The 26,935-nt window shown below is 39.6% G+C and overlaps 1 protein-coding gene across 1 annotated transcript in view; it reads left to right on the plus strand.

Annotated features, from left to right (window-relative positions):
- The first annotated feature begins 446 nt into the window (after positions 1–446).
- The window catches only part of RGS13 (regulator of G protein signaling 13), a 28,748-nt gene continuing 2,259 nt past the window's right edge, over positions 447–26,935 (plus strand). Inside the window, exons 1-4 of the mRNA XM_004706656.2 lie at positions 447–461; positions 542–609; positions 7,458–7,519; positions 26,286–26,452. Coding sequence (XP_004706713.2) covers positions 447–461; positions 542–609; positions 7,458–7,519; positions 26,286–26,452 — 312 coding nt within the window. The remainder of the gene's footprint in view (positions 462–541; positions 610–7,457; positions 7,520–26,285; positions 26,453–26,935) is intronic.

Consider the following 26,935-nt stretch of genomic DNA (forward strand, 5'->3'; position numbering starts at 1 on the left):
GTAAAGGTGCCTGGGCTGATTTAAGAATCATATTTTATAATGTGTACAGTATATAAAACCAGGGAGGCAATACTCCTCTTAGAACTCACTCTGACTGAAAGTTACTTTTTAAGTGGCTGTTTTCACATTACAGAAAACTGCAAGGAGGCAGCATCTGTTCACTATACAGGGATTTTCCTAAAAATAAGAAGCATCCAAAAAAGGGAAACCCTTGGTAGTTAGCAAATTCACTGTCAGAGGGCCTTAAATGGGAAGATTTTTCAGATATCTGTATTATTTTGAACCTTGTGATTTGATGACTCAGTGGGCCAGATGAGTTCTAAAGTCACTTGAAATTCAAAGTGCCTATCTTTCTATAAAATATGTATGAGATGAGTCATTTGATTTCCCTCCTCTCCTGTCAGTGATTATATCCCACTAACTTCAAGAACCTATCCTTATTTTTTATGATTTATAATTTTGTATGTTCTCTGAAAATTGATTCTAATGTGCGCTTATTTGAAATGACTGGTTTTACTAAGTATATGCTGAATTTCTTCAGAAAAAAATGAACAGGTGGACTTGGATTTGTGAGAAGTGCAGAGGCGATTCTAGGCGTCACGTGTCAAAGTAAGTAGCACTTGCCTTATACAGTCATCGTAAAGCATATTTACCACATGATAGGTGGGTGTGTTTTTATTTAACTGTTATTTTAACATATTTCATTCAGGAAAAAAAATAAGTTGCATGATGATTTTGACCAGGGAAGTAGTTATGTATCATGAGTGATAAGATTCCAGAACAACTTTTAAAAATTCAAATCACTTGAACCCTCACTATTCGGGCTTGTGATTTTTCATTTATGATCTCAGTTTTTGTTATGCATGTCTTCTACTTGAGAACTCAGTAAGTTAAATGACTTTAAAGAGTTTTATTACAAATGAAAATCCTTCGGTTAAAAATGTATATATTATTATAACACTTGTGTGTTTATGGTTCAAACCCTTGACATATAAGGTGCTAGAATCATTTATCATTAGATGGAGGCTTTGAAATTGGAGGTATAAACAAATGCTTACCACATTCTCAAATTGCTTCAATATCCTGACATAGGTAGAAATGTAACCATTTCAATGAGATTATCTTGTCATCAGGAGCTCAGTGCTTAACACTGCCAGGGCTCCTTCAGAGGGGGTCAATGACTACTAAAATGCTTTCCAAAAAGTAACAAACTTTTTCATTAGACTTGTTCATCTTAAACCATTTCTAGAGTGAGATCACCTAAAGGTTCATGATGAGTCCCTAACCTGGTCCAGAGGGGCCCTGGTGGTACAGCTGCACACTACCGGCCTCCAGAAAACCCACCTGTAATCCACAGAGGAAAGATGTGATCGTCTGCTTTCATGAATGTTTGCAGCCTTGGAAACTCAATGAAGCAATTCTATTCTGTCTTAGACACAATGAATCACATAACTTGAGAGCAATGGGTGAAAACGTCCATCTCTGGCCACATCTGTCTCCTATAGTCAGAGTTGCTGACATGCATATTCCAGCCTTGGAATAGGGAATGCCTTACAAGATACTGGGTGGAGAGAGGAGAGTGGCAGGAGAACATAAGTCTCAAAGTTCAGGGTTTCATACTACCCACTTGAGGTTGCGAAATGGCCCAGTTGTCAAGGAGAAAGACGTAGCAGATTGATTTAGGCATGGTTTATATTAGAAGTTACCTACCTCGTAGAACCACCAACAGGGAAGAAGGAAGGAAAAAAAGCAATGAATTCCCATTCAAGACATGCTGCCCTAATAGTCGCTTGATAGATATATCACACTCACTACCTGATTTAGTCTGCATAACTGTGAGAGAGACAGTGTCATCCCTTTTATAGCTAATTAAACTGGGGTGTGGAGGTTTTAATTAACACAGAAAGTTAGTAAGTACAACACTGTGATTAAAACCCAGGAGTGTCTGATCACACATGTTCTTCGTTCTTCTCTCTGTAAGTCATGACATTCTAAAGCACTCTCATGTCAGGTTCTATCCACCACCCACCATCCAGAGAAAGCAAGAAACACAAAAGTGAGCATCATTATCTGGAAATTTAGTTGACTGGAGAGACAAAGGCGTTAGGATGATTATTAAATGGGTATATAGTCCAGCAGCAACATGAACTCAAGGGTCTTTGTAGAAGCAGCGGGTTACCCTTTGGGCTGCTAACCTCAAGGCTGACAGTTCAAACCCACCAGCTCCTCCATCACAGGAAAATGGAGTCTCAGAAACCCCAAGGAACATAGACTATTACAAGGAAAAATAGGCTTGTGTATGGATTGTGATAAGAGTTGTATGAGCCCCTAATAAAGTGATTTTTTTAAAAAAAGGAAAAATAGGGTTAAGCCAAGAAACACATTGCAGTTTACAACTTTACCTCCAATCATAATTCCAGTTATGATGTATCTGCACAAATCTCACAAATTTTAGAGGCAAAGGAACTCTCTTACCAATAATTACCAACACCAAATAGGGATCCCTGGTGGCAGAGTGGGGTTATGTGTTGGGCTATTAACCAAAACAGCTGGACCACTACCGAAACATCAGCAGTGTTAAATTGCCAACCACTCCACAGGGGAATAAAATGTTTTACTCCCAGAAAGACTTAGAGCCTCAGAAACCCACAGGTGCAGTTCTACCCTGTGCTGTACAGTCACTATGAGTCGGAATCAACTCAATGACAGGGCTTTCATTTTCGGGGAAGAATTTAATTTTTCTTTTAAGTCCCCAGGAAGTATGAATGACTAACAATTTCAGTTTCTAACTGAATGATTGGAGGTTCATGTCCATCCAGTTGCAACTCAGAAAAAAAAAAGTCTCTTCCCTACCGATCTAAGACAGGCAGGGGAAGCAAGCCCGAGGAGAAAGCAGTGGGACCAAAGTTTTCAGAGGGACCTGCGGGGAGGAGGAGGCTGGGGAAAGGAGCAGTGAGCGAACACCATAAACAGGGAATAACTAGGGAATTAAAAGCAACAACGAAAAGGACGTAGAGAGTCCAGTGCTGTTGGAACAACAGCAATCTAGCTGAGGGAAATTAGGAAGAGGCAGAAGAAGGGCGAGCTTGATGGTGGGGCAGAAGGAAGGTAAAAGGAAACAAAGGAAAGATCTAGGAAGCAAAGCTATAGATAGAGGTATAAACATAGGTATGCACTTATGTAAATATATTAATTCATAAAAATAAAGATTTTGGCCTATGTACATATATTTATTTGGCAATACACAGAGGAAGTGAACAGACTTTGGGCATCTGCTCAAGCCCTCCCTCAATGCAAGAACACTGTTCTAACAACCTGGCATTCTGTGATACTCACCCCCCAGACACAATCGCTGGAGACAAAATGGGCACATAAGCAAAGGTAGTGAAGAAAGCTGATGGTGTCTGGCTATCAAAATGTATAGTGTTTGTGGTCTTAAAGGCTTGAAGTTAAACCAGCAGCCCTCTAGCAGAGAAGCAACAAGCCCACATGGAGGAAGCACACCTGCCTGTGGCATCATGAGGTGTTGATGGAATCCGGTAACAGGCACCAGAAGACCCAAAACAAGAACAACAACAAAATATTGTTGAGAAAGAGGGGGGTTAGAGCAGAGACCCAAAACCCATCTGTAGACAATAGGACATCCCTTCACAGAAGGGTCACAAGGAAGGGATGAGTCACCAGGGTCCATTGTAGCACTGATGAAACACACAATATTCCTCTGGTTCTTTGAGGCTTTCTCACTCCCCACTATCATGACCCCAGTCCTGTCTTTCAGTTCTGCTAGACCGGAGCATGTACACTGGTACAAATAAGCGCTCACAGCAAATGGAATTGAGGTCAGATAGACTCCTCAGGAACAGAAATGGGAGTAGTGATACCAGGAGGGTAGGATGAAGGGGGAGCTATCGCAAGGATCGATATATAACCACACACACCTTCACCAAGGGGTACAAACAACAGAAACCAATGTGGAAGGGAGATAGCGGTTGGTGTAAGATACGAAAATAATAATAATTTATAATTTACTAAGTGGTCATGAGGGTGGGAGGGGGTAAGGGAGGGTTAAAAAAGGAGCTGATACCAAGGGCTCAAACAGAATGTAAAGGTTTAGAAAATATGTTGATGGCAGCATATGTACAAATGTGCTCGATACAATTGATGTGTGGAATGTTAAAAGAGTTGTAAGATCCCCCAATAAAATGATTTTTTTTTAAAGAAAGAAGAAACAGATCTTCCTTTTTCTGAAAAATGATTAATGATATGGAGAACTGTTGTGGAGAATGGTTCTACTCTTACACACGTGAAGTACCAATGAGTCAGAATTGACTGGGGCACCTTGTTTGAATCTCTAACAAATGGTTCTACTCTTACACACGTGAAGTACCAATGAGTCAGAATTGACTGGGGCACCTTGTTTGAATCTCTAACAAATGGTTCTACTCTTACACACGTGAAGTAACAATGAGTCAGAATTGACTGGGGCACCTTGTTTGAATCTCTAATATAATCCAAGACAGAGATGACATCTCCATCCGTGCTGAAGCTTTTATCCTTACTGTGTCTTGGAAGTGGGTAGATTGGACAGTAGACAAAATGAGACTAGGTCAAAAAGTATTGCTACTGGGTTTTTAATTCATTCATGCGCGGGTTTATAAAAATTTGTTTCAGATAAAAATGTGGTTAAATATGCCTCTTCAATCAGTGGATGGTTCTAAACAAGTTCACTCAATAATACACTTTCCTTAGTCTTGTTTGGATGCCTAAAAGATTTGATTAAAATAATGCCTTCTGAGGAGATCTGCTGAGACAGTTAAGCTCAAGACAGAAAGGATCACTCAATGGGTTATGCTGACTGTTTGGGGTAAAACTGGAAACTACATTGGTGAGGAAACAGCCAGGAAAATTTCACCGAGGTTTTCCCCCCAATCTCAGCAATGCATCTGCTCATCTTTAAGGATACAAAGCCTATCCAATTAGGATTTCACTGGGAAACTTAAGTCCATCAACTCCACAGTCCTGATATTGTCCCTTTAGCCTTCTGTTTATCCCTCAAACTCAAGAATATTTAAAGGGAACATAATTTGAGTCTCTCAATGATGCCATTATGATGTAGTGTAGAAAAGATTTTAAAATGGAAACACTGCCCTCAGAAGTGTATAGATCTAGATGTAAGCTATGTTGAGAATCAATAGCTTCATATTTTGGTATTTTTGTTCATTAAAAGTTTCTATGATTTTGAAGCAATACCTTTTTACTTACCTTTGCATATGTTACCCAACTTTCTGTTTCACTGCATTGAAAAGGTTAATTTAAGGTTCTGTTTTTAAAGTTCTAATAAGAGAAAAGAACAGTGAGTCAGATACGATTTCATGGAAATGTTTTTTGAAAGCAATCTAAACAGCAGTGCACTGTTAAGCCTTAGTACTGATGCAAACAATCCATCTAAAATTGTCAGGATCCAACTGAATTTTCAGGGAGGAAAAAAAAAGATAGTTGTTGACCTTTTCAAGACTCCAGGTATTTTCCCATGTTCTACACTAGCTTGTAGCCTCTAGCTAATCTTTTTTTTGTTTGTGCTGAGAACCTTCTAATGCTGATGACTGTTCTTCAAACTTTAATTATTGCAGTAACCCATAGGTAGGGCTTATATCTATAGCTGTCTTTGATTATATGTAGTTTTTGAAGACAGAAAAATTATAACTATAGCATAAACCATAGCTATCTTTGATTATATGTAGTTTTTGAAGACAGAAAAATTATGAATAAGTCATAAACCAAATTACAATGAAGAGAGATTGTTTTTAAGCTAGAATATAAAAAAATTACATGAGAATATATATTTATAAAGAATACATGTATGTAAGAATATATAATCACTTGCTAATTCACCTCATGAAGCCCAAGAAACAACAGAAAAGACGTTTCAAAGCCAGCATTTTTCATAGATGCTTTCTAAATGGTAAATAATAGACTGAAAAATTTGCATAATACATATATTATTAGTAGCTTAATCATATGAGTGCATTAAAGTAAATTTTGTGGATAAACTCCAAGATCCAACTAGATAAATGAACAAATACATTACTACAGTACACAAGAATAAGCCCCTTCAGAGCAATTCAGCCATTTGTATCAAGAATCTTAAAAATGTGCATTTTCTTTGACCCACTTTGATTCCATGTCTACTAATCTCTTGTGGAAATAGCCCAATTATGTGGGCATAGCAAGCCTTTATCAGCACTCTCAACTACACTTAGTTTTAATAGTCAAAAATGAGAAATAGTCAAAATAGCAAAACAATAATTCAGAATAATTATGTCTGAAACAAGACGAAACAAAATGTATCTGAATTGTTTCGTGAAAAACTGAAAATGAGCTCTGTAAATTTAATCACCCAATTCACATGCACAAAAGGTTTCATGAAATAAATTAATTTTTAAAAGAATATCCTGTCAAATATGGTACATTCTCGTGTAGAGTATTTGATGTTTTTTTTGTGAGGTGCTGCCCGGTCCGCTCTGACTCAGTGTGGCCCCATGTGCAACAGAAGAAAACCCTGCCAGCCTCACAATCACTAAGCGGTAGCCTCTTGTTGTAGCCCCTGTGTCAGTAAGCCGTGCTGAGTGTCTTTCCCATTTTTGCTGACCTTTACTTTACCAAGGGTCCCATCCTTCTCCAGGGACAGCTCTCCCCGAATCCTATGCCCAGAGTAAGTCAAACAAAGCCTTGCCAGCCTTGCTTCTAAGGAACACTGGTTGTCCTTCCTCCAAGAAATATGTTTTTGTCTGACAGTATCATTGTAATCTCAATATTCTTTTGTGAAACCCTAACTAAAACGTATCATTTCTTTTCTTTGGTCTTCCTTATTCATTGTTCATGAATATGAGAAGATAGGAAACACCATGTTTGGGGTCCTTGGTCCTCAAATTGACATCTTTTCTCCTTAACACTGTAGGAGGTATTTCACAGTGGGATTTGCCCAGGGTAATGACCGTAAATACTTTAAATTATAGTGGTGAAAAATGATTTTAAATTATAATGCAAATTATAAGACAATAAATAATTATTAATATGATTGACTATAATGGCATATAAAATGCATATAGCAAGGAAATATGTGTGTCTCATCACACATATAGCATAATTACGTCTTGTCCATAAAAACATGTACTACAGTAAGACTAAAAGGGAATAAATCAAAATATTAATAATGGTAATTTAGAAATGGGATTTTAGGACTGTGTTTTTTTATATTTTAATACTTATCTTACCATAGTTTCTGTACATCATTTCATGAGCACATATTATAATTTTTTTTAATTTTTAAAGTAAAAATAAAATATAGACCAAAACTAGATTTGGACATTTTTCAGGATAAGATGTTTCTATTTCATTCAGCAAAGCTTTGAGAATATTTTCAGTGTAATCAAGCACCATTTGTTTTCTTTTCAAAGCTTTCCTTTGGAGGAAGTGTTACAGTGGGCCCAGTCATTTGAAAAATTGATGGCTACAAAATGTGAGTAATGCATCCATATTATCTGGATTACTAGCAGTCCCTTAGTAAGAGGGGCGCATGAGATGGTGAATGCACGCTGTTCTTCTCAAAGCCATTTGGACGATAGCTGCTATAGTTAAAAAAAGAAAATCTGAAAATAGTTTGTCGTGTCAACGAATACTATTTTCTCTAGTGATAATTAAAACAAGATTAGTCACTGTGAATATTCTTTGCAAGTTTATGTGTAAAATCCCTTGGAAAAATGCTTAAATAGTATCACTTACATAAATAGACTGACATAACATACCATACTTTCTAAAGTTAGGATGGGGGTGGGTGAGGGGAAGAGTCAACATTAGTATTACCTTTAAAAGTACAGTATATTTGAGAAGAGACATTCTGAAACTCCTCATCAAAATTTGTTTCTAGCTTAAGCAATGTCCTTTTTCAGTGAGGCCACATGAGTTAATATATAATTGCATGTAGCGTTAACATACAGCTCACTGAAGTGAAAGGAAGTAGAAATGGATATGAAGGAGAGAGAACCATAGATTCCATGGATTCCATGCTGTAATTACCAAGGTGGTCATGGATTCACGTCGAGCATCCACTGAGTGTAAGAGTGGAAATGGGGAGTCTGTGGCTGCTTATAATTGCTCATCAAAAATATTAGTTATGCTTTAATATGCTTTAGAATTTGTAATTTAGCATAACCATATAAAATTAAAGCACAAAGTAGAAAAATATTAAATACAAGAAAATGATGTGGTAGATACTAAAATGTGTGGTTCCTTCTTTGTTTTAGTGGAGTTGTTGTCTTTAAATCTTTGGTAATTTTGGATTATACACCAATCTTTTTGAGACCCTCTATGAGTCTCTGTGAATGTTAAATGTTCACAGCTGAGGACTGTGGGAAGGGATTTGGATATTTTATCAGTGGGATGTGACAGCAACTATTCTGGACAAGAAACTATTGTACCTCCTGAGAGTTGACAAACTCCTGACTCAAGGGCCTGTAGTCACTACTCATGTTTATGGTAGAATGCTATTACTGCCTGTCCCATAGGGCAATGGCAAATGGTGCTTGCTGGCCCCTGATGACTCCAAAGGAAACACCTTAATCAGTCATTCAGGCATTTCCTTCCTGTTCCTCCTTCCTCCATTTGCCCCTGCCACCCTCCTTCTCTCCAGTCTCCTGCTGGGATCCAGATCTCCGGGTCAGGGTCATCACCTGAGCTCCCATCTTGTATAGCAAACTGTAGTTCTTTTCTTCCTTGAAATGATTACTGTCTTTTCCTTTCAGGATTCCTCATCGAGGATGATCCAATTTACGTGCATGATTGTGATTTTTTTAATGCGTTATTTTGGTCAATTTTAGGATGTTAAAATGAAATGCAAGGACAAAAGTGTATGTTCAATCAGCTAGATTGATTCTCTGATAATAGTTTGAATTCAGGTCTTAGCCCTTTTAATCCTTTACAACGTTGCCAATTTTATCTCCCTTTTAGAGTTCCATATTCTTCATCTATAAAATGGGAGTAATAGCATGTATTACATGAGCATTGTTGTACGGGGTAAATATAAAACATCTAGTTCAATGACTGACACAGAGAAGGCCCACAAAAACTGACTGTTATTTTCATCAGCAATAAAATGCACATCTCTAAATATCACTCCTTTTTCACTACTGTCTGCCACAGAAGTCCAAATCTCTAACTTGGTCTTCCAGGTTCTTTGTATCCTAACCCCAGTGCTTTGTATGTCTTCTTGATTGTAGTGTATCTCATGATGTGCTTCTTTAAGACTGGACTTCCTACAATATAATTGTTCCTCTGTGCTCGGCACATCCATTGCAGCTCATGCTCCAGGCTTTGTCTCAAGATATTCTCTGTCCATTCCACCTATTATACCTATCAAAATATGTAAGTTCTGTCTCTTCCATGAAGTCCCGTTGGCAATATTTGCCCTTTCTCTTCTATTTTGCTTCATCGTCTTCATTCTGCTCTCAGTGATAACTATGTTGTATATCGGGATTCTTTGCAGCCATTCTCCTGTTGATGTTGGTAGGTGCCATGGTGCCAGTTACTACTCATAGCAACTATGTTCAATCGCACACACTACTCTCTGGTTTGGCGTCATCTTCACAATTGTTCTTATGATTGACACCATTGTTGGAACTATGGTGTCAATCTGTCTTATTGAAGGTCTTCCTCATTTTTTGCTGCCCCTCTGTACCCTTGAAAGCACAGACTAATTCACTTTACTTCCCCATGATGGCCTAGTGTGCATGCAATACATATTTTATAAGTAAATATAAGATGAACATTAGTAAGAAAGGATCACAACATGAAACCACATTATGCTCTGCTGTCCCGAAGGCCTCATAAACAAAGTAAAGAAAATTTCAGGAGTTATTTGGCAATATTGTAAATGAGATTCTATGCAGAATTGACATTTTAGAGACCTAGTGTCAGGAGAATAAGAAAAAGCTTTTAAAAAGTTGGAGATAGGAAGATATCATAGTGTGCTGTAAAGGAATGGGGCTACGACTGGTACTCCTATAAAATCTGTGTAAAAATTCAGTAATCCCATAATTATAAAATGATATAAAAAATCATTTCATGGATCACCCAACCAAGGACAAAATCAAGAATAAAAACATTAAATGTGCCTAGAATAAAAGTTGTTTATATTAACCAAGGACACTAATAAAATGCTTCCTTGAGCTGCGGAAGTGCCAATTTTAAATTCGACTAAGACTGTATCTAAGAACATATAGTTCAGAAAATGATATGGTGTGGAAATAAGTTTTAATAAATTAACAAGAATTTGCTTATGTGATGTTTTCTGGGAGCCACAAAGAATAACTATTAACTGGTAATTATATCAAACTTCCTTCTGAACTAATTCACAATATAGAAATAGACAATATAATACCAGGATCTTTTTATGATGCAAGTACAACCTTGGTACCTAATCCAGGAGACATCATGAAAATTGAAAGTTCTAGACCACTATCCCTGATGAATATGGGCACCAATACTGTGAACAAAATTCTAGGTAAAAAAATTCAACAAAGCATCAAACAAATAATACATCAGGGTTAAGTGGGATTCATACCAGGCATGCAAGAATGGCTAACTAATAATCAGTGCAATCCACCACATAAAAAAACTAAGAAAAAGAATCATATAACTATGTCTATCAATGCTGAAAAAGACATTTGATAACATTCAACATCCATCCTTGATTAAAAAACACTCAGGAAACGAGGAGTAGGAGGAAAATGCCTCAACATGAAAGGCAATATACCTGAAACCAGCGGCCAACGTCCCACTGAAGGGACAGACATTGAAAACCTTCCCATTTCAAATGGAACCAGAAAGTGCTGCCCATTAGCATCACTCTTATTTAATGTTATTGTTGTTGTTGTTGCTGCTGCTACGTGTCATCTAGTCAGTTCCAACTCGTAGTGACTCTATGGAAAACCGAAAGAAAAAAACCCCACCACCCAGAACCGCATCATGCTCATAATTATGTTGAAGTCCATTGTTACAGCCACTCTGTCAATCTAATTCCTCAAATGCCTTCCTCTTTTGCGCTGCCCTTCTCCTTTCCCAAGTATGATGTCATCGGGAACTGCTCTCTCCTCACAAAATGTCCAAAGTACATGAGGTGAGTCTCACCATCCTCGCCCCTAAGGACCATTCTGGCTATAATCCTTCCAAGATAAATCTGTTTGTTCCTTAGGCAATTTATGTTACTTAATATTCTTCGCTAACACCCTAGTTCACATGCATCAATTTTTCTTTGGTCTTCCTAATTCAATGTCCAACTTCACATGTACAGGAGGCAATTGAAAATACCACCTTAATCCTCAAAGTAACACCCTTGCTTTTCAGCACTTTAAATAGGTCATTTGCAGCAGATATACCCAATGCACTGCATCCTTTGATCTCTTGATTGCTGTTTCCATGAGCATCGCTTGTGAATGCAAGTAAGATGAAATCCTTGACAACTTCATTTTCCCCCCCATTTATCGTGGTGTTACCTATTGGTCCAGTTTCGGAATTTTGGTCTTTTTTACTTTGAGCTGTAATCCACACTGACGGATACAATCCTTGATCTTCATTAGCAAGTGATTCAAGTCTTCCTCACTTTCAGCAAGCAAGATTTTGCCATCTGCCATGTGGTATCACCACCTGTCAATGAGCTTTCCTCCAATCCTGATACTGCGATTTTCTTCACAGAATTCAGCGTCCCTGTTTGTTCAGTATAGAGATTGAATAAGTATGGGGAGAGGATATAATCCTGATACACCTTCCTTAACTTTAAACCACTCAGTATTTCCTTGTTCTGTTCATACAACTGTTCTTTATTCCATGCATAGGTTCTGCATGAGCACAATGGATTGCTCTGGAATTTCCCAAGGTTATCCATAGTTTATTATGGTCCACACCATTGAATGTCTTAGCATAGTCAGTGAAACCTAAGTAAACATCTTTCTGGTAGTCTCTGCTTTCAGCAAAATCTATCTGACATCAGCAATGATATACTTTGTTCCATATCCTCTTTTTAGTCTGGCTCCCTACCAATGTTTTGTTGCAACCATAGATGGATGATATTCAGCAAAATTTTACATGTATGTGGTATCAATAATATTGTCCCATAATTTGCACATCATGTTGGGTTATCTTTCTTTTGAAGAGGTACAAGCATGGATCTCCTCTATTCAATTGGCTAAGTAGCAGTCTTCCAAATTTCCTGACATAACGAGTGAGTACTTCATCAGTGTGGTATCCCATCAATCTTGGGAGCCTTTTCTTTGGCTCATGCTTTCAGTGTATCTTGAACCTCTTCCTTCAGTGCCATTGGCCATTGATCCTGTGCTACATCCTGAAACGGTATAATTTTGACTAGTTATTTTTTATATAGTGACTCTGTATTCTTATAATTAAGAACAAGTTTCAGAGTTTCTTCTGACATCCACTTTGAGCTTTGCTTTCTTTCTAATGACCTTCTGCTTTCCTCATATATGATGTCTTTATGTCATCCTTGATGCTACTTTGATTATTTAATATTGTCCTGGAAGTCTTATCTACAGTTATAAGACATCAAGATAGTAAGGGTATTCACATTGGCAAAAAAGAAACAAAACCCTATTTACAGATAATATAATCCTATGTTTAGAAAGTCCCAAATGTTCAAATAAAAATTGATGAAACCAATTGTAAATTTTGGCAGTGCAGCAGTTATAAGATCAGAATATGGAAGTCCGTTGGATTCTTGTATATTAAAGAAGATGACACTAAAAAGGAATTTAGAAGACTTATACAATTTATAATAACTACCCAAAAGATAAAATATCCAGGAACAAATCTTACCACATAAACTGAACACTTATACAAAGAAAATTATAAAATAATTTTTCAAGAAATCAAGGGACTTACACAAGTAGAATGACTCATGCTCCTTGATAGGAAGACTAAATATAGAGAAAATTGTCCATATTACCAAAGCCACTTCATAAATTCAATGAATTGCAATCCAACTCCCAGCACAATTCTTCAAGGAAATGGAAAAACTGATCACAAATTTTCTGTGGAAAGGAAAGAAACTCAGAACAACAAGACAGTATTAAGAAACAAAAGCAAAGTAGGAAGCCATTCACTACCAGATTTTAAAGCCTGCTCTATAGTTTCAGTCACAGTATCCAGCACAGCTTGGTATTGGTACAATGATAGACCTGAAGACCAGCATCAGCAATTCAAAACCACCAGCAGCTCTGCAGTGGAAAGACTAGGCTTTCTACTCTCATAGATGGTCTTGGAATCCTACAGGAGGTTCACATTGTGTCAGCATTGAATTGATGGCAGTGTTTGATCTTCTGAGTTTTACATAATATATGTATATTATATAGAGTATATATAAATATATATATATATATATATATATATATATATATATATATATATACACACACATGCACAAACAATTAAAGTTCCTTCTGAGAGAAGGATATCCAAGAAAACCATTCATCAATTTGAACATAGAACTATGGCAAAATTCAGACTTTGGTTACAAATTAAGATGGTTAGTAACCTTGATGCATTATTAACAAACAAGTTTTAAACTCTTCATCAACTAAATCAAACTCACAGTGACCCTCTACATAAGACAGGGTAGAAATGTCCCTGTGAGTTTCTAAGACTAGGAGTAGAAAACTCCATCTTTCTTCTGTAGAGTGTCTTGTGGTTTTGAACTGCTAAATTTATGGTTTACAGCCCAATGCATAACCACTACACCACCAGGGCACCTTCACACCACCAGGGCTTCTTGGCCAAAGATACCTTTATTGATCGAAGATATCTTTTAAAATAGCATGCACCTTTGTTCAATAATTATTCAATAAATATTTATTAAACACTTATTATGTATCAGGAATTATGCATTAAAAATTCCACATATTCATGTAGCACATAAAGTAACACAGGAAAGGAAAATAAATTACAAAAACTGAAAAACCCCTCGAAGGAAACAAAAGAGTATGCCCTTTTCAATATTGTCTTACATCGTGCTGTAGTGATTGCACATTGGGCCAGGACCACGCGGTCTGCAGGTTGAAATCATCAGCAGCTCCATGGAAGAAAGACTGGGCTTTCTATTCGCATAAACAGGTATAGCCTCAGAAAACTGCAGAGAATTATTATGCGTCAGCATGGGCTCTATGGCAGTGAGTTTGGCTTTTTTGGTTGTAACCAAAATACCATTTAAAAAAAAACTGTCATTGAGTCAATTCTGACCCATAACAACCCTACAAATGAGAGTAGAATTGTCCTTGTGGGTTTCGGACACTGGAAATCTTTATGTGATTAGAAAGCCTATCTTTCTCCCATAGAGCAGTGGAGGGTTTTGACGCACTGGTTTTGCGGTTAGCAGCCCAAACCCTGTAGTTACTAGCCCAATGTGAACCCACCGCACTAGAGCCCCCAAAATACCAAAATGATTGGCTTTAAAGAACAGACATTTATTTTCCCACAGTTCTGGAAGCTAAGAAAACAAATCAGGGTCTCAGCGATGCAGATTCCTTCTGTAAACTTCCCTCTCAGTCGCTGGTATGTTCCTGAAATCCTTGACAAATTTTATCTTACAGTGACACATTTTGGCATTCTTTGGTATCTGTTTTCTCTCTATGTGAACACATAGCTCTGTGTCTATAATAACTTTTCCATAATAATTAGGTTTAGGGTTCTACAATTGCCTTCTTATCATAAGGGAAACCGCTATTTGCACACAGGATCACATTCACAGGTACGGGGGTTAGGATTTCGATACATATTTGGGGTGGAGGTGCATTGAAATTCATAGCAAACACTATGAGATAAAGTAGAGAATATTAGTAGTGGTCTGAAACGGGCATGAAGGGGATGACTTCACAAGGAGGGATAAGAATCACACTCCACACAACCCATGGTTTATTCCTCTGAGACTGAGTTCAGACGTGCTTCCACCCTCCACCCATCTTGAGCCTCTTCAGACACCAATGGTGGCTGCGTGCACTAGTTCCTTCTCTGTGCAACAGCCACGTGGACCTCACTGACAGTGCTCAGGCGGCTGGGTTAATTAGGGGAGTGAACAGGCTCCACGGCAGAATCTGCAATTCTCAAGGGGCAGCACTTCTCGGATGAGGGACCTTGCTTCCTACCCACACCTGCAGTTATGCTACTCTCACACCCTCACTCCATGGCCTCTGCCCTTGCTCGGCTGGGGCACGGTTTCCTGCCATCTTTAGTGCTGCTGAGAAATGCCCAAGGGGCACACCCCTCCAGAATAGGTCTTAGACAAAAGGTGCTTCACTTTTGCTTTGTTTGCCTGCAAACCTAGCTCCCTGCTTCCCACTACAGCAGGGGTGCTCACACTTTTTCAGCGTGCGTTCTATTTATAAAATGATCAAGTCAAAACCATCTACCAACTAAAAAAATGCAGAACATAAATTTATTACATTGATTCATAAATGCATTGAGAATTCTTTATATGGACAATGTATGCTAATGTACCTTGCCCAACCGCATGAGTCCATATTGCACAACACAACACAATAAACTATGTACATTTTTTGTCATGACCTGAGTTTACTCTGATGACTTGCACTGAATGGAATGAGCCAGGGATGCATAGTCCAGACAGAAGCTGCTAACAGCCAGCCTCAAGCACACTTCCAAATGATCATCAGTTATGGGGGAACGGTGCTTGGACTTAATGATCTTTAGGTGGGAAAAGCTGACTCACATCAATAAGGAGAGCTGAATAATGCAGCCAAGGAGGTAGCACATGTTCTCATGTTTGCGCACTTTCCCTCTGCGAGTATGTTCCAGAACTGTTGATGTGCTCAGGATGTCAGCTGAATGTCCGTTTGTAGTGTCAAAATCTCCCATTCCGTATGAAAGGGATACATTTTTGTCTTCTTACTTGGTCCAGCTCCCCCACTCATTTTAATACCCTTTCTTACGTTTAAGAGGAAAAAAACAAGGTCTAAAAATTGGCGATAATTTAGCTTGTCAGTTTTGCTGCACCTAGCGCAGTTGCCTGCACTGCTTTTAACACCTAAGATTGCGTCTCATTGGCTGCGCTGTGTATCAGTTAAGTGACGGGATTGATGATAGGCTTACGTCTGTTTTTTGAATGCCATGCGATCTGCCCACAGTACGTTTGCGATCGACGTATGGAGCACCGCCGCACTAGCGCCTCCTGCTGGCATGCACTGGCCTGTACTACCACTGTGGGCTAGGAAAGAAGACCACCAGTTTCATGCTCTCTTGCTTCTTCTGCTGCCCCCACTGCAACCACTGTTCTGCCACAGCTCTGCGGTCACAGCTTTCTGTCTCCTGGAGCGAGGAGATTCAGCTTAGCGAGTCTCAGGGTTCAGAAGCCACATTCCACTTCGGGCTTGCCTTTCTTGACAGTAAGATGCCCCATTCCAGTTTCTGAGATAGCTCCTTTTTTATCCAGCAGGAAGGCAAAATAGACCAATCCACACGTTAGAATTTCGTACAATGTATTTGCATGCTCCTATCCTATCATTTGCTGGGAGTTACAAAAACTATGACTATAATAACCCTGTCAAGTAAAGTCACTGTATCACATCCAGTAAAAGTGAGATAGGAATTCCTAGGGAAGACCAACACAAAATTCTGCATAAGTTCCTGGGTGGACATATTTATATTGACAGGAAACTGTTTTGGAAGAAGGGGAAAAAATTAAACCAAAGCTATCATTTCAAGTCGATACCTATTCATAGCAATCTTAAAGGCCAGGGTGAAATTGATACATAAGGTTTCCACAGCTGAAATCTTTATGGTGGCAGCTTGCCACATCTTTTCCCCATAGAGCCACTAGTGGTTTTGAACCACTGACCTTTCAGTTAACAACTGTGTGCTTACTCACTGCACCAACAGGTCTCCTTAGAATTCAGTATAGTGAAAGTAGAAACAAGCAGGTTCAAAGCCCCGAGACACAGGAGTAGGGCTGGTAGGTCCAAATAACTGCAAGTTCAACATGACAGGAACATAGAGCCGCATTATGTATATCATCAAATCAATTCTGACTCATAGTGACCCTATAGGACATAGTAGATCTGCTGCTCAGTAGGGTTGCCAAGGATGTAAATCTGTATAGGAAGCGGTAGCCTCATCTTTCACCCACAGAGAGGCTACTGGTTTTGAACTTTTGACTTTGCGGTTAGCAGTGCTATACAAAAGTCAGTATGATACCAGGGTTCCTTAAGGGGCTTCATAGGCCATATAAAAGATCTTGCACTGCATAATAACAAGACTCAATGTATGTTTAAAAGATCTATCTGGTTCTTTTATGAAGAATAGAAAGACCAGGTAGAAGGCTGTCACAAGGAATCAAACGGCACGGCAACTCAGTGGGGAAGCAAGACCTGGGAATAATGAGCATACGGATGTTCATAAAAGTCACTGTTTATAAAATCACTTAGGAGGAGAAAAGGTGCATTTAGAGAAAAACAGAGATCCAGAGAATGAGCTTGGGAGTACTATTTCCAAATGTAGAAAAACAGAAAGAATCAGTAAAAGAGCTAGAAAAGGAGCCTTCAAAATTAGAGATGGCCAAAGCTGTGTGTTACCATGGAAACCATAGGAGAGAGTACTTCAGAAAAGGGGCAATATACTGTGCAAATGCTACCAAGAAGGCATGTAAAATGACAAAAGAACAGTGAACATTGCATATGACAATATGGAAGTCAACAGTGCTTTCAGCAGTTTCGGCGGCATGGTGAAGTGTATGCGAAAAGATGGAGTAAAACAAACGACACAGGCAATTATTTACATAAATTTTACTGTGAAGGTCAGAAAAAAAGAGCAGTAGTTGAAAGGGGCATGGAATCCACACTGGTGGTGTGGGGTTGTGCAAAATGGTTTGGTGGTAGCAGCACCCGACCTCTTTTACCTTCACTGGAAGAGAGAGAAAATCAGAAAGGGTGCATATCTAGGCTATACCCTATCAAAATAATTATTCGATCTATATGCTGAGCAAATCATCTGAGAAACCTGACTCTGTGAGAGGTGTGGAGAAAGGCTCCTTAGCAACCTGCTGCATGAGGATGACACGCTCTGCTTGCTGAAAATGAAAAGGTGTAACCTCTGCTGAAGATCAAAGACCACAGTCTTCAATACAGATGGCCACTCAGTATAAAGAAAACCAAAATTCCACACGACTTGGACCAATTGACAATGTCATGATAAATGGATAAAAGGTTGACATTTTCAAGGATTTTATCTTGCTTGGATCTATAATCAGTGTTCACGAAGCAGCAGTCAAGAGAAAACTAAGCCTTGGGTTGGATAAATCTTCTGTACAAGAGCTCTTCAAATAATTGAAAAGCAAGGATCTTACTTTGGGGACTAAGATGCACCTGGCTCAAACTCTGTTCATTTCAATCACCGAGTGTTTATGTGAATGACCGCTGCCCAAAGAAGCATCAACGCATTGAATGATGGTGCTGGTGAGGAACATTGAAAGTACCACGGGCTGCTAGAAGAACCAACAAGACTGTCTTGGAGGAAGTGCAGTCAAAATGGTCTTTAGAAGTGGGAATAATATGATTTCATCTCAAGTCTTTTGGATGTACTATCAAGAGAGTCATCATGTTAAGTGAAGTAGAGATAGTCAACGAAAAAGGCAAAACAATGACTGAGACAAAGGGCCCAAACAACAGCAATTTTGAAGGTGGTGCAGGACTGGGCAATGTTTTGTTCTGTTGTACACAGCATCACTAAGTTAGAGCCATATTGTTGATACCAAAACAACCCCAACAAGGGTACCAAGTGCCCTGTGTAAATTGCTAGCAAGCTGTCAAATTCCCTTAGTGGGCCACAAGCACCTCACATGTGCCTAGTCCTACATGGAGAGTCAGAATCAACTCAATAGCAGTGGGTTTGACTTTTGGTTTGGACCCAGTCAGTTTGTGGGAGCTGTAAAGTCTATAGCTAGAAAGCCCATTTGGCTAACATTACGCTGCAAGAGGCAACTGTTATTGTTTTTAATAGAGAAATACAGTTTTTATATTTTTATCGAGCATTTTCGTATGGCAATGCCAAGGAACAATTAGAGTAGAAAACTGATAACATAGACTAGAATGAGACTGATTATAAGAGCAATGTAGAACTGCAAAACAATGGAGGGGTGAAATTAGATAGGAGCTACAGAGATTGTTTCTCCAGCACAAAAGAAAAAATGACACACCTTCTATTCTATCAGGAAGGAAGGTAGGTCAGATGTGATGAAGAACAAATGAAGTAATCTTGTGTAAGAGAATTTCTTAATAAGGCTCTTCTATCTATGTCTTTGTAACTTCCACCAAATAATGGAGGGGGATTATGTAAATAAGGGATATGTAACACTAATAGAAGAGATTGGTCAGTTTTAGCTGTCACCGCCCTGCTTAGAGGAGGAAGCATCACAGCAGGAGCAGGAAGGGAAATCCCAGGACAACAGGAAGAGCATATTCAAGGTCTCTGTCAGAAGTTGTGAAGGCCAAGACCGAGCCATCAGAGACTGACACAGAGACTGTGGAGGACGATGCACATGATCCAGACTGAGGCCAGAAACCAGGGCCAGGAAACTGTGAAATAGAACCGAGCAGTGCCAAGACTGTGAGAAGTGACAAATGGGCTCTCTGGTACACAGAGGCAAAGGACCATGTGACTGAGAGGCTGAGGATTGGAGAGAGGATTGTGCTGGCTGAGGGAAGGTGTTGTGTTGGACCAATGACTATAACGGTACTGTTTACTGATCCTGACGTATTAACTTCCTTAATAAATCTCCATAATTTTGAGGATTGTCTCGGAGTTCTGTGTAGCCATTGCAATAAGTTACTGAGGCCAGGATAGAAATAATGTGCTGTGTGGGAGGGCCAGTCAGACTAAGTAAAGAAGGATGGAGCTTCGTCGCCTGACTGACTCCTGCTTCATGGCAATAGGAAAGCCAGCAGAGGTCAGATGGAGCCCCCTGCCATTTACTGCAAATCTCTATTTGACTGTGTTTGTGCTAATAAAGTTTGAGGTAAAGTCATTAAAGAGATCTCAGGAGAGGATATGCTGATATTTTAAATGGGGCATAGGTAGAAATCCCTAGGTAACTCAAATAACTAAGTACTCCACTCCTAACTGAAAGGTCGGGGGTCCAAACCTACCCAAAGATGTCTCAAAAGAAAATTCTAGGAATCTATTTCCAAAGGATGGGAGCCATGAAAATCCTATAGAAAAATGTTTCCCTGTAGCCCATGGGTTTTTCATGACTCTGAACTGACTTGATCACAACTGGGATAGGAATGAAATTGTTTCTGAGATTCAGAGGGCCAGTACGTCGGGGAAGTGGAGTAGGAAGACTGGTCAAAGTTGAGTGCTTATTTAAAATATGCAATGAGGATTTCAAGTAAGACAGCATGTTTCTCTCTAGCCTGTTTAAGTTTTTTGAGCACAGGTGTAGAACATATATACAGTTAACTCATTCTGCATCATATAGAGTTTGCAATCATTTAAAACCACCTTCACTGTATGCTTTCCTGCCTTTCTGAATTATCCAAATTCCTGCAGTCTTGGAAATGCCAAGTTGAAGAATGCCATCCTTATGACGGCAATGCATGCTAGGCACACAGATGCATGATCAATAGTGGGTGGTGCGTCTTAATTTTCTCCATGGTACCAGGTGAATGGTAGAATCTCTTCCTCTATCAGCTCTTTTCTGTGAGTTTCTCTGTGGCTCATTGCAGATTGCAGATTGACAGCTTCCTACACCGTCATTTTTCTAGTTTTTGCCAACTACGGCTGTTGCTATGGTTCCCTTCATCAAGCCTTATATTACCTATTCTGCCTTGCCTCAGCCTTCTCCATTTAGTATTTTTGTCTCCTCCTATTTCACATGCACGTCTTGACATTTGCTGGGGGGAAAATGAAGCTGGCCTTTTATAGACATTACTGAATTGCATATCTTCCTCTCAGGAAAACAAGAAATAACAGCACAACAGATAGAATCCTCTGAACTTCGGTGCTCCCTGAATGCTGAATAACTGGTACCGGGGTTTTTGTTGTTGTTGTTTTGTTTTCAGTTTTCAGGATTTACAAAGAAATACTAATTTTAGAAACTTGTTCAAAAAGAACAAGCTAGAGATTAACACTTTAATTCTTTAAGGAAAAGGCATACACTATACCTGACCTAACCTATTTCTACCAGTCTCTCAATTGAAAACAGTAATTCTATTCTTTATCTCAATTCATTTTGCTCCAGTAAAATCACTCTCTTGAACTTGAACATTCAGAAACTAGTACCATTTAAACTTCAGGAGAGGCTCCCTTGCCTACGTGGCCTGATTTGGAAAAGGGCTTCTCTGCCTCTGAGTCACGTGTTCTATAAATCAACAGAAAGTCTAACGTGAGCCATCCAGCTCTAGATTTAGGAATGATGAAGATTCCTGGAAGCCTTTTCCACAACTGCAGCTTCAACTACTTCATTGAGTGATTTGTGCTATGCTCACAAAACTTAACCTTTCAGGACATAGACAAATCACCAGAGTCTATTCAATCTTCACACCAGCACCATGCTTAAGTTCAAGCAATCCTCATCAGCTTTCTCCAAGTTATGATATAGTAACAAATGACATTAAACTCACAGTGATTTTTAGCAATAAAGGTTACTTCTTTCTCATGTGACAGGACAAGTGGGATCAACTACAGCTCTTGATATGTCTTAATTCTGGCCTTCATGTGATTGGCAAAGCAGGGGTGCAGTGGTGGCAGAAACACGTGTGGTTCTTAAACCTCCTGCTTGAACCTCAGTGTGATACTATTGCATGCATATGATTGGCTAAAGCAAGTATAATGGCCAGGCCAATATGTCATGGAAATATAATCTTTCTACCAGACTCATTCCCTCTCTGCCATTGCATTGATGGTGCCATATAGCCACCCTGTAGGACAGGGAACAAGGGCAGGGGATAACAGAGGCAACGCTGCAATCTACAACAGCAGGTACCTATACAAAATTAGGTATAAGAACACATAGAGGACTTCTTTAGCAAAGGATATGTGTTAGAGTAAGCTAGAGAAACAAATCCACAGAAACGCATATGTATAAGAGAGAGTTTTATATAAAGGGTAAGTGCGCATCAAGAAAACATCCCAACCCAGTGCTGCCCAAACCCACAAGTCCAACATTAGCCCATATGTCTGACTCCAATGAACAAAGTCCTCCTCCAGCTCATAAAATGCATGCAGAGATGCTGACTGCAGGAGGAAAGCCAAATCATTGAACATGTAAGCATCTCAGCGCTGGCAGGGGTCTCTACACGGTTGCTCCAGCACCCAGGGCTGCATCGGGGTAGGTCCATGTGGCTTCTCCTCGGGGATGTCTTGCAGGAAGTGAGCCTTGCAAGCTGAAGCAGGAAACTGGCTAAGGCAGCTGCACCCTGGTCCGACGATCAGAAAGCAAGAGACCTGAGAACTAGAAAGGTGAGGCTCACCGAGCCATTTATCTCTCCACCCTTCAATTAATCCCACATGTGTTGATTGGTCAGGTTGGCACAATAAACCTTAACTATGTCAGGATGTAAGCATGTCAAAAATTGAACTACCATCTAGAGTAGGAATCTATAAACATTTTAATCTATGATTAATAAATACAAACAGGAATTCTGAATTCCTTACCTCCGGATCGAGCATTGCTTTCCAGGTTCTCTCCCTAATTCCACACATTCAACCACTTGATCCATCTTAGCAGTTGGTGAAAATGAAATGAGGCTCAACCTCAATTTGTAAATTGTATCTAATGTCTCATCTTTTGTCCTTTTCCATAGCTCATTTCTTTATTTTAAGGTTCTTTCTCTCAATTTCTGCTGTGCACTCAAAATTCTCAAAGTGAAGCGATATTATCTTTTTTAAGGTACTAGGTTTCTTTTGATAGACACTGCATAATGGGAGCTTCCAGCTTGACTTGTTACAGCAGAATTTGAGTCTCGTTTTACTTACTTATTTGGTTTGTTTGCCTCCCCACTCAGCTATTTCTTTTAAAAAACACCAACTATTATATCTGCATTCTCTGCTGCCATCTTTTTGTACCTATGATGATGTGAGGTGCATACTGAAATCCGTTTAGTGTGAAAATAAACTTCTTGATTGAAATCTAAGTTAAGGTGGAAGGTGTGGGGAGAAAGGGGGAACTGCTCACAAGGGTCTACATATAACCCCCACCCCGGGGGACAGACAACAGAAAAGTGGGAGAAGGGAGACATCGGTCAGCATAAGACACGAAAAAATAATAATTTATAAATTATTGAGGGTTCATGAGGGAGGGAAGGTGGAGGGAGGAGGGGGAAAATGAGGAGCTGATACCGAGGGCTCAAGTAGAAAGCAAATGTTTTGAGAATGATGATGGCAACAAAGGTACAAATGTGCTTGACACAATGGATGGAGGTATGGATTGTGATAAGAGTTGTACGAGCCTCCGATAAAATGATTTAAAAATTTTTTTAAAGAAAAGAAATCTAAGTTAAAACACATTCTTCCTTTAAGCAGGAATGTTTCTAGTCCATCGGGTTTCTTAATTTACAATTCTGTACCCCCTTTACCTCCCATGTAGTCCCCCAGCAGATAGATGTTCGTCTTGTACCATCTCTGTGTTAGACAGGGTTCTCTAGAGAAACAAAACCAGAACGCTAATAATTTTATATATATTTATACAGATAGATATATAACACAAGAAACAAACAGTTACTTAAATTATAAAGCAGTACAAATGGCTCAGTGCAACTCACTCCCGTGAGACAGTTGAGACACTGGCAGTCCTTCAAGTCTTGAGGGTCACTGGGTAGTCCGCTGTAGAGCAACTCAGGCTATTCAGGCACAGGCAGCAAACAGCAAGGCAGGTCACCAACAGTCAGTCAGATGACAGGGTCCGACAGTCCCCAGCTCAAGAGTTGTAAATTCCAATGGTGTAGCGAAGCAGGTCTTGAAGGAACCTCAAATTACAGTGACACAGTCCATAGGTTAGGTGTCCCACAGGTAGTGTAGCTTGCAAATTGAGGCAAAGAACAAGCAAGGCAGCTGCACACTGGTCCGATGATCAAAGAGCAAGAGACAAGAAAGGCAAGGCTCGCAGAGCCATTTATCCCTCCTCCCTTCAATTAATCCCACATGTGTTTATCGGCCAGGTTGGCACAATAAACTAACTACCTCAATCTCCCACTCAATGCCATGAAGACTACACTTGCTTCCTTGAAAACAGCAATCCATGCTGTAATGTTGTATTTTTCTAAGAGAGTATAGAACCTGCAGCTTGTCCGCCTTTCCCAAACTCTAGTTTCCTTAAGCAGATGTTACCTTCATTTGAATTCTTTCCTGAACATAAAAGAACTTTGTTGATTCTTAGTAAAATAACATAGTGGTTGTCATGTTGATCTGCTAACTACAAAGTCAAGAGATCAAAACCCACTCTGGAGGAGAAAGATGAGGCTTTCTATCTCTAAAGATTTACAGTCTTGTAAAAGCTAAGGCTTTTCTACCCATGTAAAGAGTTACAGTCTCAGAACAGAACAGTTCTACTGTGTTCATTAGGTTGCCATGAGTCAGAATTGACTTGATGACAGTTTTTAGTGATGATTTCTATAGCACTAATGATAGAGGCCACACAAGATGCCTAACATTCTTGTGCTCAGAAACACAACCTAATCTCTTGTGTGAAGATTCTTGAAAATAGGGCTTACTTTGCTGTTGCCATTCTCTATGCTTATCATTATTTCTAATAAAACTAATCACGCTGACCACGATATTGCAGATATTCAGTCTCTAAGTAATCACGAGTTCAGTGCACCTATGTGCACACTTGTGTTATCATCAAGTGAAGGGTGCATTATTTTATCATTATCCATTCAGCTTCTCACATGTGCCAAGAAATTTCCTCTTGACCAAAAAAAATGTAATACGCCTCTCAAAGGGCTTGTTTTGGATCTTGAGCAACCTGGCTTTCCACAAGGTTCTGGTCAACTTCTTAGATTTGTGAGAGTTACCTAATTATCCTACCAACACAAAACCAGACCCCTGACATTGTCCAGGTCAGCCAGTGAAACTGTCCACTAGGGTTTCCAAAGCTGCAATCTCCATGGAAACAGATCACCACAGGTTCCTCCTGAGGAGCCACAGGTATGTCCAAACTGTCAACCTATTGATGAGCAACCTGGCGCTTAATCATTGTGCCACCACGGCTCCTTCTAAAAACATTAAGAAGCAAACAAACGTAGGCCATTGGTTCGGACTAGCGTTTCCAAGGCTGTAACTCTAAAAGAGCCCGCTTTTCTCTAACATTCCCACTTTGTGCCACCGAGTTGATGCCGACTCATAGTGACCTGCAAGGACAGGGTAGGAGTGCCCTGATGAATAGTCCGCACCGTTACCGTTCACGGGATCAGAGGGCCCGTCTGCTCTACCTGGGAGCAGCTCGAGTTTCGGAACTGCAGAGCCTGCAGGTCGCAGCCCCACACGTCACCGCTACGCCACGAGGGTCTAAAACATTAGTGCCTACAAAACAGTGTGCCTCGATAGGAAAATCCCTTTGTGTCCATCTCCCCTACCTACCCACAAGGGACAGGCTGTTTATTGTCAGAGCTGGAGGAGCCATGCTGCCTTCGAGTATCATTTGATACCTATGCGGAGCATTCTCGCCACCCTATTCCTGGTTTCTGAAATCGTTTCCAACGTCCCATCCGAATTCCATTTCTTGACTGATGCCTCATTTCTAGTTTGAACCATAAACTATGAATATGAAAATGAATCTTTCATCTATGTTGTGCTTTGTTTGGCTTTTTAAAAACATTCCAGTCTGTACAAGCTGATCAATGTACGGCTTCTACCTGATTTGGATATTTGACTTCGAATCTTTACCTGCCTGCTTAGATTCCAGACACTTCTCTTACATGTAATGTGATCTGAGATTTTTCACATCAGTGTTGTGCCCAGAGCTCTGTCTGTATATCCCATACCCATCCATATGGCTCTGAGGAACTCAGAAAAAAGCTGCGACTTCCCCACTGACGAGTGCTATCAAAGCATGGTTCAGATGTATGCCTTAGTGTGTATATAATATTATCATACTATATCTGCTAATAAATGATTTCAGAGCTTTGAGTCAGACTTTTGATTTAAACTGCGTAAAATGTTGCACATTTTAAAAATCATTTTGACCTATGAAAATAAATTGATTTCTTCATTCCTTTTAGATGGTCCAGTAGTCTATGCAGCACATTTAAAAATGGAGCACAGTGACGAGAACATTAAATTCTGGATGGCGTGTGAGACCTATAAGAAAATTGCCTCCCGGAGGAGCAGGATTTCCATGGCAAAGAAGCTTTATAAGATTTACATCCAGCCACAGTCCCCTAGAGAGGTAACTTGACAGTGATCGCAGGTGAAAACGAGGGCATCCCCAGGAGGGCACTGCTCTCTGTCAAGCACCCATTAGATACCAGCCACTTTATACTCCTTATCTCTATAAAACTATCGTGTCAGTGTATCAAAAAGCCCAACCCATTGCTGTCAAGACAATTTACAGTCATCACAACCCTACAGAACAGAATCAAATTGCTCTATTACAGTCTCAGAAGCTCACAGAGGCAGGTATACCCTATCCAATGGTTATGCTTATGCTGTGATCCACACGGTTGACAGTTCGAAACCACTAACAGCTCTGCAGGAAAAGGACTGGGCTTTCTACTCTGGTAAACAGTTATCATCTCTGAAACCCACTGGGGGATCCTTGATAAATCAGTGTTGACTCACGACAGTGAGTTTGGTTTGTTGGGTCACCGTAAGTCAGAATTTACTCGATGGCAATGAGTTTTTCTCTTTTGGTTTTTTAAATAGGGCTATC

The sequence above is a fragment of the Echinops telfairi genome, unplaced genomic scaffold, assembly GCF_000313985.2.
Source record: "Echinops telfairi isolate 266 unplaced genomic scaffold, ASM31398v2 ScPeMD7_7424;HRSCAF=8462, whole genome shotgun sequence".
Lineage (NCBI taxonomy): Eukaryota > Metazoa > Chordata > Mammalia > Afrosoricida > Tenrecidae > Echinops > Echinops telfairi.